Raw genomic sequence first — 15,509 nt, forward strand, 5'->3', positions numbered from 1 at the left:
CATTAGCTAGCCTTTTCTTAGTTTTAGTTACTCAGTACTATCTATTCCATCTCCCGGCTTCTTAGCGAGAATCTTGCAAGCCAAACTTAAACTAAAGCAATTTGATATGTCTTTAATAAAAGAATGCAACATGGTTATAGTATGGGGAAATAATTAAAAGAGAAAAGCAGTCCCTTTTTCCCTCCACAATGCTTGCTAAAGAGAACTGAGATACAGAAGTCACGTTGCTAAAAATACTAAAATGCTAAAACTTCCATAAAGGCAATTAATGTGACACTCCACCACCACCTCAATCCCCAGACAAACTCAACTTTTGTGTCTTACCTATATTCCACTGGCAGAATTTCAGCAGCAAGATTATCATGACTTTTAGCATGAGATGTATCTGTAATTGCATGAGAAGTTTAAATTAAACTTCTGGATACCTAGAAACACAGATTAAAAAGCCTCTGCAGATAAAGCAATACCTGTTTGGCTTAAGTGATCCTGTTGCATCTGTGAAAACCGGAGCTCTTCATTAGTTTCTTTTAAAGCATCACATTGCACAATCAGTCTCTAAAAACATATTTGAGGTAGAAATAAACCATATTGTACCAAAATAAGATCAAATAACATTGATCAGGAGTATGAAATCTTTTACTTTTTTTTTTTTTTTAACACTATAGCTTCATTTGTATGGTAACACTAGCTCGAGATATTTTCCTCGAGGCAAATTCAATTTGCAGATCATCTGAGTTACTTATTTATCCAAGTTACTTATTTACTAGGTGTTCAAGTAAACTCTCATTCAAGAGACCTACCTCTTTTTCTTTGATTAAAGCTTCATGTTTTTCCTCAAGTCGCTTCATTTCAAATGCTAGTTTATCAGCTCTTTTTGATTCTTCAGATAGTTTGTTATGAAGCTCCTGGACCTTTTCATAAAGGTACACAGAGACAATATTCAGCACACAAATGTTTCAAGATGCTACCTTTAAAAGCTAAATTAAAACCTTCACCCTTGCCCAATTCAGCCAAAACACACAACTGGTCCTCAAGCTTCTTTGCTGTTGTTAAGACGCAACGGTCTTTTTGGATGATTTAACAACTTCAAAAATTTCTTTTTGTTGTTGCAGGAGCTAAATGCTTTACAGTTGAAGTAAATATAAACTTCTACTGTTTAAAAGTAATATTTTTAACTTTCTTCAGAAAAATTATAAGATCCCAGTAACAGCAAAACACCCTCTATCAGGCACACAAATTACCTCAATTAAAAAAAAAAATCCCCAAAATGGATAACTAATTAGTTGAGAAGGAAGCAACAGGTAAGCTTGCTAGTTTAATAAAAGGAGGAAACAGTCAAAGATACAGGTTAAGTCCAAGGGCAGCTCAATTTCAGTGAGCAAAGTATCTGTATTTAGGATAGAAAAATATCTAAGGAAAATTAACATCGTAAGTATAGATGTAGTCATACCTGTCTTTTATACGTTTCTAATTGGGTACGTGCTGCATTGGCTTTCTTTAGTTCTTCCTCTAAACTGACTGTGTTATGCATATACATCATGTTCGTTTCCTGCAAAGATTTCACTTGTCTACGAAAGTCATTCAGATCCTGGAGCTTTTTACGGTACACTTCAACAGTTGACTCCAGCTTACTTGCTTTATCTGCAGTAGTCCTTAAAGGATAGTCAGGAATTAGAGAAGTAAAAACATGTTTTTTCAAAAGATTTAAGTCAGATTCTACTTTCATACACATTCAAGCTATTTGCAAAGGGAGACGAACATACCTAAGCACAGAATTAAATTCCTATTTTTAACTACAGAATCATGTAAAGTAAAATTATGCAAAGATTGTTTTAAAACAAAGTGAAATCACTGAAGGGTTGAAGTGAGAGCAAGACAGAGCATATGCTGGAAGTACCAGCAAAGGTTAATACATCAAATATCTCTAGGGAATTATGCAGAATTAAATGAAAACGCACTAAATATTCATCTCAAAGCACTGGTACCTGGCAAGGACAGACATGCAGATGTTCTCATTACAGGGTTATACATAATGAGTACATAATTATGCTATGAAAATGATCATTAGCAGATATGACAAAGGATTACAAACTGATCATTAAAAAAAATAATGTGGTCAGAAAATATTTTGATCCATATGTAAGAGAATTAGCTATATTTAATATCCAACATCTCGCATCCCTAGAAGCTAGTAATGCCAGAAGAAAGTCTTTTGTAGTTAAGATTTGTTCAGATGTTACTAAAGAATCACTGTACAGAGAAAACCTAAAATTGCTTCTATTCCATATTTTATTTAGAATATCTTATGAACAGCAGACCTGATTTTGCAATAGGAATTGCTCTGGGTATCTCTGGTACTCTGCTTAGTTTACACAAGCTGAAATTTTATGTTAAATTTTCAAAGTTATTATGGATTTCATCTCCATTTTGATAATTATGTAGCTAGCCTAGGATCTAGTCTAGAGTGCTGGTGTAAAATTATGTCAGAGTTCAAGCTGCATATTTATTTTTCTGCCCCTGAAAAGACAGTCTCTTGCCAACAAAGATGTTCTCTTAATAAAAATCCACATACATATCTACACCAAAAATCTTAATCCTTGCAGAACTTAGTTTTTCAGCCCACAGGAAGCAAAGCAATACATGTAATCATTAATCCTGCTTCACAGAATATTTCTGAATTCCTATTTTTGTACAAACAGTAGTGGCTGTGTCCCTAAACTGGTATTTCATCTGTGCTTTATCAAAGGCTCATTTCCCCAATCTTTTTTCATCTAGTTCAGGTAAGATTTATCCTCAAAAGTAATGTCTCAGAAAAATTCTAACGAAGCCCTAGTTCTAATCATTAAATATTGCCAATACGGAGGGGGAGGGAAAAAAAAAAGCTACATCTGTTACCTAAGAACATCAATTTCATCCTTCAGGGCTCTAGATTCTTCTGCCAAAGAGGTTAGTTCATCATTTCTATGTTGCAGTTCAATCAATTGTTTTTCTAGATCTTCACAATGGACACGATAATCATCTTTAGCAGCTTCAAGCCTACCAGATCAAAAATAGTAAGTTTTTAACAAGCTCATTTCTATCACACATTCTGCTTATATGATGATCCATTTAGTACTGTTAAAAACAAATCACTATTGACTGAGCGCCACAAAATTAAAACTGTACTGCAGGCATGGAACAGTATCTTACTGTCTACCTGATAAACCGCAATGGACTGCTTGCTACAAATTTATCATAATGGTTTCAAGGGATCATATGAAAAGAATTATTTTTAAATAGGATTAAAGAGGAAAAAAGAATCTCTAATATGCTTAAGAAGTCAGTACAGTCAGGTGATATTTATCCATACAAATCACTTTGGATTTACTTCCTGCCTTCCATGACCTTTTTAAAAAATATCAAATGACAACAACACAATATGACAACTACAAAATAATAAATTTTTTAATTATAAATAATAGTTCATTTTTCTTTTTGAACGTTAGAATTATCCTTAAAACATGTTAGATTAAAACAACAGTAGAAAACTTTTAAAGTACCAATGGAATTGAGATGGAAAATCCTGGAAGAGTATCAGAAATTCTTAGAATATATTTGGCATAACAAATAAGGGGTTTTTTGGAAGAGAAAAATAAGTTCTTTTATACCTGAAGTTTTCTTCTTGAAGCTGTTCCAGCTGCAACTGTGCATGAAAATACTTTCTTGCAACCATAGTATTTGGATCATCAAGAGAGTCATCTAATTGCTCTAACCTGTCATTCATAACCTCATTTTCTGACATTAAGCTGTTTTTTTCATCCTGAAGGGCAGCCACCTAGTACAGATAAAACAGCATAAATATTATGAGACTTGTCCAATCAGAAAGAACCAAAGCAAGACTGTAACATTTCAAATTAGTTTATGAAAAAGATTGAGCAATTATAGAAAGTAATTTATATAGCATACTTAAGCATACAGATACTTTAGTGTATGAAAACTATGAAGCACTAAAAAAAATGTTTTCTGAAGAAAGATAAAGATTTAAAATTGAAACCATGGTAAAGGCGTACAATGCGATATGGACAGAAAGTAGTGTTTTTGTTAAAAAAAAAAAAAAAAAAAAAAAGAATACCATGGGTGCCATACAAAAACTTTAAGTACTGGTACAAAAGTACTCTCCATCTTGCTTGTACTTAACAATAAAAAGCAGGATGGCACTGGCCAGCACACTAACACAGTACTGCCGTACGCTCAGCAGTGGATGGTTGCGCAAGAAGCAGCTCCAGGTGCCATAAGCTAGTAAGCACACACGCAAAAGAAAAAACCTAGACGGCTTCATACACAGCATGCATTTTTTGCAACAATCAAACAAGTTTGATATTGAAAGTGTTCACAGCTAAGCAAATGAGAATACAACGTTGTACTAAAACGGTAAGTATATTAACAGCCATAAAATGGGGAAGAATTAAAAGGATAGAACCTTTAAAGTTTGTCTACAGAAAGCTGTTGTGTTAATATTAACATCCTGTCAAACATAAGAGCACGTAGTATGTGTTAGTTAACTGGCATTTAAACAGGGACAATGAGCTTTTTTGGGTTACGTTTTCCTAAATCATAAAGAAAACCTACCTTTCTTATATTCTTGGAAAATATCAAGGAAGACTGAGACCTTACAAGTGAATTTATTAAGAATTAGTTTAAATGAGAAGTGTCAGTCAGTATTATGGCTTCAATATATATATATATATTAAAAAAACACGAAACATATCACGGTGATATAATTAAGTGTAACATCAGATTTAACCTAAATGCTATAATATTACGAAACAGTTTGTTTGCAACCATATTTTAAAAGTCTGTCAATCAAGTAAGACACAGACCAGTAATTCCTGTACTAGTGCACTAGATGCACTATCTAGGTCTACTCCTTTTTAAATACCAAGTGTCAGCTTACAATACACATACACACACACATACCAGCAAGTAAAGAGCATATCTAAGACTTATTCAGTATAAGATCTCCTGTTCAAGGTTCAGCCACTCCCTAAACATACACAACACATTTTTAGAGTGATGATACAAGAGCACCTTTCTCAGGCTTCAATAACTTTTGCATAACTGAAGTTAAACTTCATCTTTGTTTTAGTTCCTTCCCGATAGCTTTCTCTTTTCTATTATTTTGGCATAACTGAAGAGGTGTAAGTCACTGGACCCCAAAGTCAAAACAAATTGTTAGGAGATATTTTAAAATACACATCATAATATTAAAGAATTACACTGTCATTAACTCATCACCTTCCATCTGGCAGTATCTTTCCCTGAATACCTGTAATGACTTCACCTGGACCACACTGTTATGAGCAAATGGCTTTGGTTCAAGGCACAAGAACTTTTTTTAATCTCTGCTTTGACTAGCAATGCTTACTGTGGCTTCAAGAAAAACAGAAATGAAGTATCAATACAATTTCAAAAGAAACTTCCTAGGCATCTGCAATTAGCAATAAGAGTTCCTTTAAATATATTCAACTCTTCCAGTCATTTCTATTTGTAATAAAAGAAATTTTGCATCTGAATTTTTCTCAAAGGCACATAGAGCTAGTACAGAACAGCAGCTCCCACAAAAGGATGCTTTCCAAATGTCTTCATACAAAATCAAAGTTAAGATCAATTGCCTCTTCACATAAACCTATTTCTATTCTCAGATTGCTGTATCATAGAACAGGAATAAGACTTTGGGTTAACAACATTTTTTTAAAAATTCTATTTAACTGAAACACAAGTTGCTCTTTATTGAGTTTAACCATGTACTGTTTGTTGGCTTGAAGTCCTCCCTTCCTTCTGTAAAGTCAGTCTTTTTAAACTTCTCTCCATTAAAAACAAAGGTAGACCTATTATCAGTGTGGTTTGCAAATGGATCTACTAAGTTTTCATTATTTTTAATTTTTGAAATATTCTCCATGTTGAAATTCTGCTCACAAGGAAACAGTCAGTACACTTTAGACAAGTTTCAGATTTTAGTCTCTCCTCAACTCCTACAGAAAACAGCATGTTTTCTTCCTTTAATTTAATCTAGTCACTAGTTACATGAATTGCATTTTAGGATATAGTTCAAAGGACTAAAGGCAGTGGTGACTGAAAATGAAAAGTGTAATTTTTAAAGCCATGTTTTACTGGCTGCTTACTACTAAGGATAGATAAAAAGCTAACCAACAAAGCAATCTTCAGCTTAACAGTTGACAGAGGACCTCAACTTTAGATTAGAAAATCAATTCAAGTAATCATATTTGGGGAGTATAGAATTGCTGCTTTTCCCCAGAAAAAGATAGCTAACAACTCTTATATAAACTTCAAATAAATCAAAAACTCACTGTGACCTTCAGAATTTTTCCTTCTTAACAATGAAGGACACCACTGCACACCTAAGAAATAAGCAATTTGTTGGTTCTTACCTGTAAATCTAGCTCTTGACATCTCTGCGCCAACTCTTCTTTTCCTGCTAGTGCTTCCTGAAGGTCTTCCAAAGCTCTTTTAAGCTTTTAAAACAAAAGACAGTCAATCACTCTTGCCCATATCCAAAGCACTTACACTTCTTTCTTCTTAAGTGCCTCAGTTACCCACACCAACTGTTTAAAAATATTGACGCTCGTAGAGTTAGAAGTCTAAATACATTGTTGGATCAGCATCTCTGTTCATCTCACTTACCTACATTTTAAATGATTATCACATGTAACAAATGAATTACTGAAACTCAGAGTAACACTCAGACTCAAAACAACAACTTTGGCTAAAATTATATTTAAAAAACAGGGGGAAGCAATGTGATGTTACAATTTCAAAATCCCTGCCCATTAAACACCTCCAATATATTGGCTCAATGCTTTCATGAATAAAATCCACTCAACTCGTGTGCCGATCAGATCTAAGTATCGCTGTGTCTCTTCCTCCCTACAGAAATAAAATTAATTGTAATCACAGGAAAAAAAAGAAAGAAATTGACTAAAATTCTAAATTCAGGCTTACTCTGGCTAGTCAAATGCCTTTCATGTCAGAATAGGAACACTGGCACTCCTTTTATGGGCAGGTGCTTTTAAAGATAGCTTCATTTCATGTGCATTGTTCGGGTTATCAAGTGTTTTTAGGATCTCAAAAATAAATCTGAAAATAATTTGAAATGTTTAACCTAACGTAGGCTGAGCCCCGATGTATCCTTAGTTCTTCTTGCAATACGTACTTTGGCAAGTTTTACACCACCAAGGAAAGTTACACAACTTCTTTAAAACATATGAACTGACAGCTATATTTACAAATACCTTTTTAATATTACGATTAGTACTGAAAAATACTACTAGTTTACTGTATAATTTCTACCTAGATTAGCACATTACTCTGCCCATTGTGAAACAGTATGGTTGAATCAGCTCAGCTCTGACTGGAATACAGGGCAAGTAGTTTGTGCAGCTAGAAGACAAAACTGGGGGCCTCTTGTTTGGTTTTTGTTTTGCTTTGTCTTAATTGGAGAGCAGCCCATCTCTTCATCTGAGGGAAAGCAAGATATCAACTTATTTTTCAAGCCTGAACTACAAAACCAACAAATATTAGGCAGTTACCTGCTGTTCCATTTCACTTGATGCATCAGTTGTAGAAGGACCCATTATTTCCTTGCTCATGAGCTACAAAAAAAAAAAAAAAAAAGAAAAAAAAAAAAAGGCCAGAGGCAGAAGAGTAGTGTACAGGTTAAATATTCCATAAATTCACTGTCCATTAAGTATCAACTGTGTTTTCCAGTATGTCTTTGTACTCTTCCTATATATTAAAGAAGATTAATAATAATAAAACCCTCTCATGGTGGGTAAAGGACTTAAATCCAGAATAAGAGGGCTGATTTCTTTCCCCAAAATTAGCCAGGTGTGAGCTGTAACCTCTTACTGGATGAATCTTCGTCCCACTAAATTAGAAGTGAGCCCCTAGTCAAGTTGAAGGGAGTGGACTAGAGGGCAGGATTTCACACACGCTTATTAGTTATCGCACTTTGTGTCACTTCTGTTGTCATGAAGCAGACATCTGGAAGATTAGCACAGCTTTCACTGATACAAAATATATATTTTAGAGAGAGAGAGAGAGATATCTATCTATAATTATGCTTGTCAACGTTGAAAGGGCTTTATCTTACTCAGGAGATACCATATTTCTAGATCTCATTCAGAAGGAATGTTTGGTCAATCAAGTACAACAAACAGGAAGCTGATGGATTTATCACTACCAATATGTTAACATCTTTAAAAATTATACAGCAAATTTAAATCAGTAAGTTTTAAGCTCTTCTGTTATGCTGAGTGTGCAATTACATGTGACATTTTCTTCAAAGTCAGTACTGTAGTTCTTGCCTCCCTCAATTCTCTGCTTCACACTCCTGAAGCTCACAAGTATGACACACTGCAGAACCAGTGTAAGCCAGACCATTAAGACGATCCAGGTAAGAATAAAAGAAAATGGTAGGGAAAGAGTGGGAGGGTGCAGTGACAAAATCGAAGAGATGCGGCTGAGAGCTTGTAAGTCAGTTACTGGAATGGTACGTGTCAAAACAACGCAGCCTCACAAACAGTTATGGTCAGCATAACCATGGGGTCCAAGACTACAGCACTGGAGCAGAAACTTTGTAACCTGACTGTCATATAATCACTGATTGGCTTCACTTAACTAGATACATTTTTGTACAAAGTAGGAAATCTTAAGCATTTGTCATCATCATAAGGTGTACTTTTCATCACATGACTAAAATCAAAACCATCTCCTGTTTTTGACTCACTCAGACAGTTTAAAGTAGCACATACACTTCCTTAACCTCTATTTGGATTACAGAACAAACAAAGATCAGTAAATGAATAGTCAAACTTCTCAGCTGAAAGCATTAGGTTATTTAAATTATTGCTTACCTCTTGAATAGCAGTCATGACAACATGTTGAACAGACTCTTCTAGTGTCATGATATTCTGTATGTGTTCTATGAAAAAAAATGACCTTGTAGTGACTCATGCTATGGCTCATCCTAATTGGCTTGAACAGCATGATGGGCTTTTTGCAGAGAGATACAAAAGCCACTATTCTCTGAAAAGTGTTTCCAAATAGGTAGCGCTCTTTTTACATACTACACTACTTGTAAGCGGCATAAACACACTGGATTATCTTGCATGCAGTCATCCAAATTATTCATGACATACCATAGAACTGTACCATAACAGAACTTTGTACAACATGCTTGCAGACAAATACTGCTCCATGAGAAACAAATATGGCTAACATATCTTTATATCAGTTATATGCATGTATTGTGCAAAAAAAAACTACTTTTTTTTAAGTCATGCCAGATAAACTAAAGTAACACCTCAGAAATTGAGTGTTCTGTATGTATTTTAACTTATAGTTAGAGCTCTATATGGAAATAGTTCTCATAATAGTAGCAAAGTTGCAGGTAATATTTGTACATTTAGGCCCAACAAGCTTCATTACGTACAACATCCAGTCAGAAAAGTCTAACTTATTTCTCTTACCGTAGGGATGTCTATATAGCATGAAAGGCAGTTTCTAATATCAGTTTTTAAATATAATTTGCTTGATTGGTACTTGAATAGTAAATTTTAGGTTTTGGTACATATTTTAGAAATTAGGAATAAAAAAAAACCCCACAAACATTGTGGACTGTATTTTATTCTACCCTGCACAAAGTTTGAATTTTATACAAAAAAAAAATTCCTGTAGCTGTTTTGCTTTTAAGTGAGCTCCAGTTTCAGAATAAGCATGCTAATACAGTAAATGAACAGTAGAGACTTTGACAAGTAAGAAAAACGTTTCTTTTACATCTTATTAATCAACACTTCCTGAAATAAAGATTGCTGTTTTATGAACAGATGAGAGTAGCATGTACCTTGCTTCCTTTCACAGTTGACTGCACAACCTAAAATAAGCTGCAGAAGCCTGCCCAGTTCGGTGGGATCTGAATTCTCAGATATCTGGTTTAAGTCAGGAATAAGTTCTTCTGATATCTGCTGACCCAAAAACTGAAAAGTTTGGAGAAAAAGTAAATATGAACTTCCAATTTCACACAACATTAACATTTAATACCACATAAGAAATCTGGACTTAGTTAAGCCACCCAGAGCAAAAATATAGGCTATTAAAAAGTTTGTTACCGTAATACCCATGAAAGCAAAAGATCTTAAACATCAGCTGTGGAGATGCACACTAGAAATAAGTCTGATGAGAGAGTACACACATAGCAATATCAAGTTAGGAAATCTGAAGATGTCTACACCAATCAGATGTTCTCATCCTGTTTGTTACAGGGCTTCATACACAAAACTCATGTGTCACATGTACCTTGGGCCAGAAAAGGCAGAGAGAGAGGAGACTGCTTAGAACTATCTTGGGTGCATATCTTGGGGAAGGTGTACTTTCTACTCTCCACTGAGTAGAAAGGAATGAAACTTCACTAGGCAAGATCAATCCAGTCCTAGTCGGTGACTACCAAATTTAGCACCTCGAATTTGCCTCTGAATAGGCCTAAACTTAAAGCTGCCTGCTTTAACTTAAAAACAGCCACATCTACTCAAAATACCTGGTACTTTAGTTCAATGAAATTATGCACTTAATAAAGAAAAATCAGCTCTTAATAAAGCGTTGAACTTTTTCCTACAAAGAATACAAATTCTGAAAGTTTAATAACTTGCACGCTTTTTCAATGACCTATTCTACACAAAGCTAATGCATTACTATAAATCAAAAGTTTCAGGGTTAGCCCTCAAACGAGGGTGTCAATTTGTTCTACAACAGAATCAATGACAAAATAAGAAAACGAATATAGACAACAAAATATATATATATACATATATATATATATATATATATATATATATATATATATATATATAAGTGAATCCAAAGTCAGTTGCTCCCTAATCCTTCAAAAAAACATTTCATAAACCTACAGCAGTTCTACTTCTGGGCTTGCCATAGAACAGCTTGGCACTTAATCTCACAACTAAGCCAAAGCATGAGCCAGAAAACAATAAGATGAGCTGGTAAGTCTTTTCAGACCACACTCATTACATGACTGTAGCCAAGCTCCATACAAAACTCATCAATAGTGGGTTTTTGTTCCATTTATTTAAAAACTACAAACAAAAAGTAGCACCCTTCTATGGCTATCATATTCATCCTGCATAAGAGAAACAACAAAAAAAACCTTACTCTGCCCACAAAGATCTGTAACTGTAGCTCACAAACTGCAGGTGAGTATCATGAAAACTAGGCTAGGCGTTGCTGAATCCATTCCACTGAGCAGAAAGGAATTTAAACTTCACTAGGCAAGACCAAATATAATCACACAAACAGAAGTCAGAATTCTCCAGTTCAGTGTTTCTCACACTCACCTGGGCAGTGAAAGAGACAGGATTTGCAGCTTATGTTCTGAGAATCTTATCTAAAAGAAATATGCTCATATACATACATATATATATATATACACACACACACACGATATGCACACACATCCAAAAGATTTTTGAACGCATCACAGTAATTTTATATTAATTTGAAAGGTCCCATTTAACAGATAATTGCAACATACTTTCTATAAAACAGCCCTTAAAATATGTTACTTTGCTTGAATAAAAAAAATTAACTAGGTGACAGATGTTTATTGATCAGAACAACAGAAAAACGTTGTTTTTTCCCATACCTCATGATAGTAGTCCATAATTCCTTGTAGTATCTTCTTCAGATTACTGGACTAATTGCACACAGGGAAAAAAAAGTTACAGGTTTTTTATTACAATTATTAATTTCTCTGAAATTAAGTAATAATTTATAATTAAATATTTACACAGTAGCTCTAGGAGAAAAACATGTAGCATTAGGGGAAAGTAGTACTGCAAGAGAAAATAGCCAGGCAAAATGCTGGCAGGTACTTAAACTAAATTCAAATACATTGAAATTAATCTCAACGATTAATTTGAGTTTAATTCTGAAGTATAGTTTTTGCACTGTTCAATACACTCAGGACTGACACCACATCCAGCCTCACAAAACTTTTACTAACTTCAATTTTGAGTACCTTTATTCTCCAGTTGTCACCAACATCATCTTTAATACGACTTAGCCAAGATGCATCAAACCAGGCAACATCTCTAAAATAAAATTAAATATTTAAACATTAACAAGCACACATTTAAATAAGATACCAGACTCTCAGCACTGGTTTATCAGGATGTTTTACTACGGTCTCTGATGAAACATGTATCCCAGGAGATTATGTTATAATTGTTTCACAGGAAATTTCTATCCTGCTTGCCTGTGCCATGCACCACCACTTAAGACACAATCTTTCAGAGCAGGAAGAATTTCAATATATGCTTGAGTTCACTAGCAAAGCTAGGGATACAAGCATGTGAATGCCTTTGTCATGCTGAGTTTTTAACACGTGAAAAAATGGTCATAATGCCATAATCTTTAAGTAAATTAACACTGATATTAAATACCTACTTTAGCACATTCAGGTATGTAAACATTCACTGCAATTAGTCAAAGCTACCTATCAAGAAAAACAAATTATTATTTTACTATCAGCATTTCATAATTTCTGAATCTGTTTGGTCCTCCAGGCACATGTACATTTACTTCACTGGCATAAATAAAGATGAATTGTTGGAGGAGGAGTTTACACAAACTTAGCTGCCAAGAGGCACAACTGCAGCATATCCGACAATATCTAACTTTTACACAGTACTATTCATTCATTGGTTTCAGGCTACTTAATAAAAGACAGTTATCATCCCTACTACTCACATATCAACAAACTTGGCTGTAAGGCAACTTACCCAAGGCCTGTAGCAGTCTAGTACCACAAACAGCCACACAGCAAGTCCTCGTTCTAGCTGCGATGCTGGACTACTACTAACAAACCTCCACCTGTGGGCGTGGTGATTATTTCATATTCTGGCAGCCTGACACAGTAGTTTGACTGATCTGCTACTTTAGAAATAGTGGCATCCTGTAGGGACATACTAAATTAAGCCCTGCTAAGCCACTGCGACAAGGGAGCTTGTCAGCTACAACTTGTCACTACACTGTGGCAACACTGGGAAGTGACCCTCAGAGAGCCTTGATTAAGCAAGTCTGAATCAATTTTTGCCAGGTCCTAGGAAGACAGTAAGCTATCTCTACAAAGCACATTTTCAAGGACTGAAGTCTTCTTCTGGGTATTTTTTTTTTTTTTTTTTTTAAGTAATTTGTTAGTAATCAAAGATACAGCTTGAACAGATGACAGCAAGATAAAAAGAGAGTAATTCAACTCTCTCTTTTACTATAGGAGCCAATAGCAGCAACAGAGTTTCAGTGATGACTTGTGTTATGATACTGTTTCCATAAGAGACTGATATTACAATCATGTCTGAAGTAACTGAAAGTTTTAAATTAGTGTGTCATCAGCCCATAACCATTTGTAATCACACCAATAATATGGAATTATTTGAAGTAAGTTTGTTTTTCATTGTCCCACTATTATTTCTTTTTTGTAAAGAACTGCCACAGAACACCCCAAAAACCCTTTTTCACACAAGTAAATAAGCTAGTATTTAAAATTTAGAACACAAGCCTATGTAAATTGAGCTGCCCCAAAAGGAAGAGAATAGATACACCTTTTGAATTTCTAGTTCCTCACACCAAAAAAAAAAAAAAAAGGGGGGGGGGGAAGAGTAACTTATCACCTGAAGTACAGATATCCATGGAAATAGTGTTAATGGAAAAACTAAACCAGATCGCTTCACTTGTGTCCACTTATCCTTAAGTATAGTTCCAGGCATATTGCTACTTTGAATTTAATACTGCTGTATTCCCTCTTGATGACCAACAATACAGAAATTAATGTATAAAAACTGTAACAATCTTATTATTTGACTCCTTTGTTTCAGCATAAACAGAAGAGACAAATAAAATTATTATATATTAGCAACACTATTTCATAATTCAATCTACCATTACCAATTACTTCTAACATCAATAGGACATTAGGGAGGAAAAAAGATTGTAGGAAGAGTCCTAGACAGAAAAACCAGAATGGAGTTCATCAACTATCTCCCTGCCACCACCTCCATTCTTCCACATTATTATTCAGCTATGACATCCGGCCCAAACCAGCAATGTAAAGGTATATTTTATCTTCTGCTATAAACTGCCTACTGTAAGTTTACTACTACCAAAAAAAGTCAGAACTGCTTACTCCTATAACCACCCATTCTCAAGTGGTGAGAGAAGAGACTATGCACATTAAAACACAAGAACTTCAAGACATTAAATACCTTCTCTTTGAACTTAAGTGTCAACTTACATTTGATGAAGTACCTGGGCCATTGCTACACCATTAGTCAAATCCTGAACATCTCTGCAAGGCGCAGCAGTATTGAATGTCTGCAACTAAAAGAGGAAAAACAACATGTTTCTTGATCAAACGAGGGAAGTGCGGAAATTAGTTACCCTTTTCCTCTTTAAAGCACAAGCCTTTAGCAAGATATCTCTCTCTTTTAAGCAGCCCAAAAGATCAAAATCCTTTCTGAACTATGTAGTCAACACAGTTATCTCAGTAAGTGTGACTGTTGATTATGAACAGTAGTTTTAAAAGTTAGTATTACTACCATGCTCTGCTTTTTCATGCTTGTCCTTTTATTGTAAATCAAGTTACGGAATACTACATTGTGAAACTAAAGTCATATTTATCCATCCTTCAGATCAGGTGGAAGTGCTTCATTCCAGAGACAAACTATCAAAGCAGAAAGTGGTATTAGTACCACTTCTCACCGTGTCCATCTGTGAGAAGACTTTCCCAACTCTTCTGTCATAGCTTAGTTTCTTCAAAGGCTGATGAACGACCATGTCTAACGCTTTTGGGAAATATAACTACTGGGACAGAAGTAGTTGAAAAGCATAGTTCTGAGAACTTGAGGCAGTCACTGCACCTATTGTTTATGAAGACCAACTATGTGCTCAAAAAAAAAAAGTCTAATCAAGCACAGAAGAGAAAAATACACATACTGAGCCTTTCTCTAATTGTTTTGTTTAAGTAAGTATTTTTTAATACTGTATTAGGGCAAGCAAAGACTAAATAATCCCTTGTAGGTTACATAAAAGATTAAGTAGGAGAATGCAACCCAAAGTGGTTGCGATTGACAGCCTTAGTTTCTAATACTCCAGCAGCCTTAATGACGACTCAAGAATGGGCTTGGAAGCTTATGAGTCAAGACTGGGCATGCCAGATCTCATTTTTACAGCACAATATTGCGATACTGCCATTTAGATATACTTATAAACTGAAGAAGTTATTAAGATGCAAAATGCTAGAACCGGTTACCTATAACCAAGACTGCCCAAGCCTGCTAAAGCAAGCAAACAAAGCCTTAGACAACTTTGCGACGTGCAACGCTGCTTTATGTATGACAGTAAATCTCAGAATAGAAACAGCTAATTAAGATTAAGCAAAAAGC

At 34.8% G+C, this 15,509-nt stretch overlaps 1 protein-coding gene across 1 annotated transcript in view; it reads right to left on the reverse strand.

The window, feature by feature from the left end:
• Window positions 1-15,509, reverse strand: part of HOOK1 (hook microtubule tethering protein 1) — a 28,255-nt gene that overhangs the window by 9,427 nt on the left and 3,319 nt on the right. The window contains exons 2-14 of the mRNA XM_062580973.1: window positions 14,360-14,445; window positions 12,089-12,161; window positions 11,714-11,764; window positions 9,902-10,034; window positions 8,913-8,980; window positions 7,587-7,649; window positions 6,429-6,512; window positions 3,648-3,814; window positions 2,896-3,036; window positions 1,451-1,652; window positions 801-911; window positions 468-555; window positions 325-385 (exon numbers count right to left, since the gene is read on the reverse strand). Of these exons, the coding sequence (XP_062436957.1) occupies window positions 325-385; window positions 468-555; window positions 801-911; window positions 1,451-1,652; window positions 2,896-3,036; window positions 3,648-3,814; window positions 6,429-6,512; window positions 7,587-7,649; window positions 8,913-8,980; window positions 9,902-10,034; window positions 11,714-11,764; window positions 12,089-12,161; window positions 14,360-14,445 (1,328 nt within the window). The remainder of the gene's footprint in view (window positions 1-324; window positions 386-467; window positions 556-800; window positions 912-1,450; window positions 1,653-2,895; window positions 3,037-3,647; window positions 3,815-6,428; window positions 6,513-7,586; window positions 7,650-8,912; window positions 8,981-9,901; window positions 10,035-11,713; window positions 11,765-12,088; window positions 12,162-14,359; window positions 14,446-15,509) is intronic.

The sequence above is a fragment of the Rhea pennata genome, chromosome 8 (assembly GCF_028389875.1).
Source record: "Rhea pennata isolate bPtePen1 chromosome 8, bPtePen1.pri, whole genome shotgun sequence".
Classification (NCBI taxonomy): Eukaryota; Metazoa; Chordata; class Aves; order Rheiformes; family Rheidae; genus Rhea; species Rhea pennata.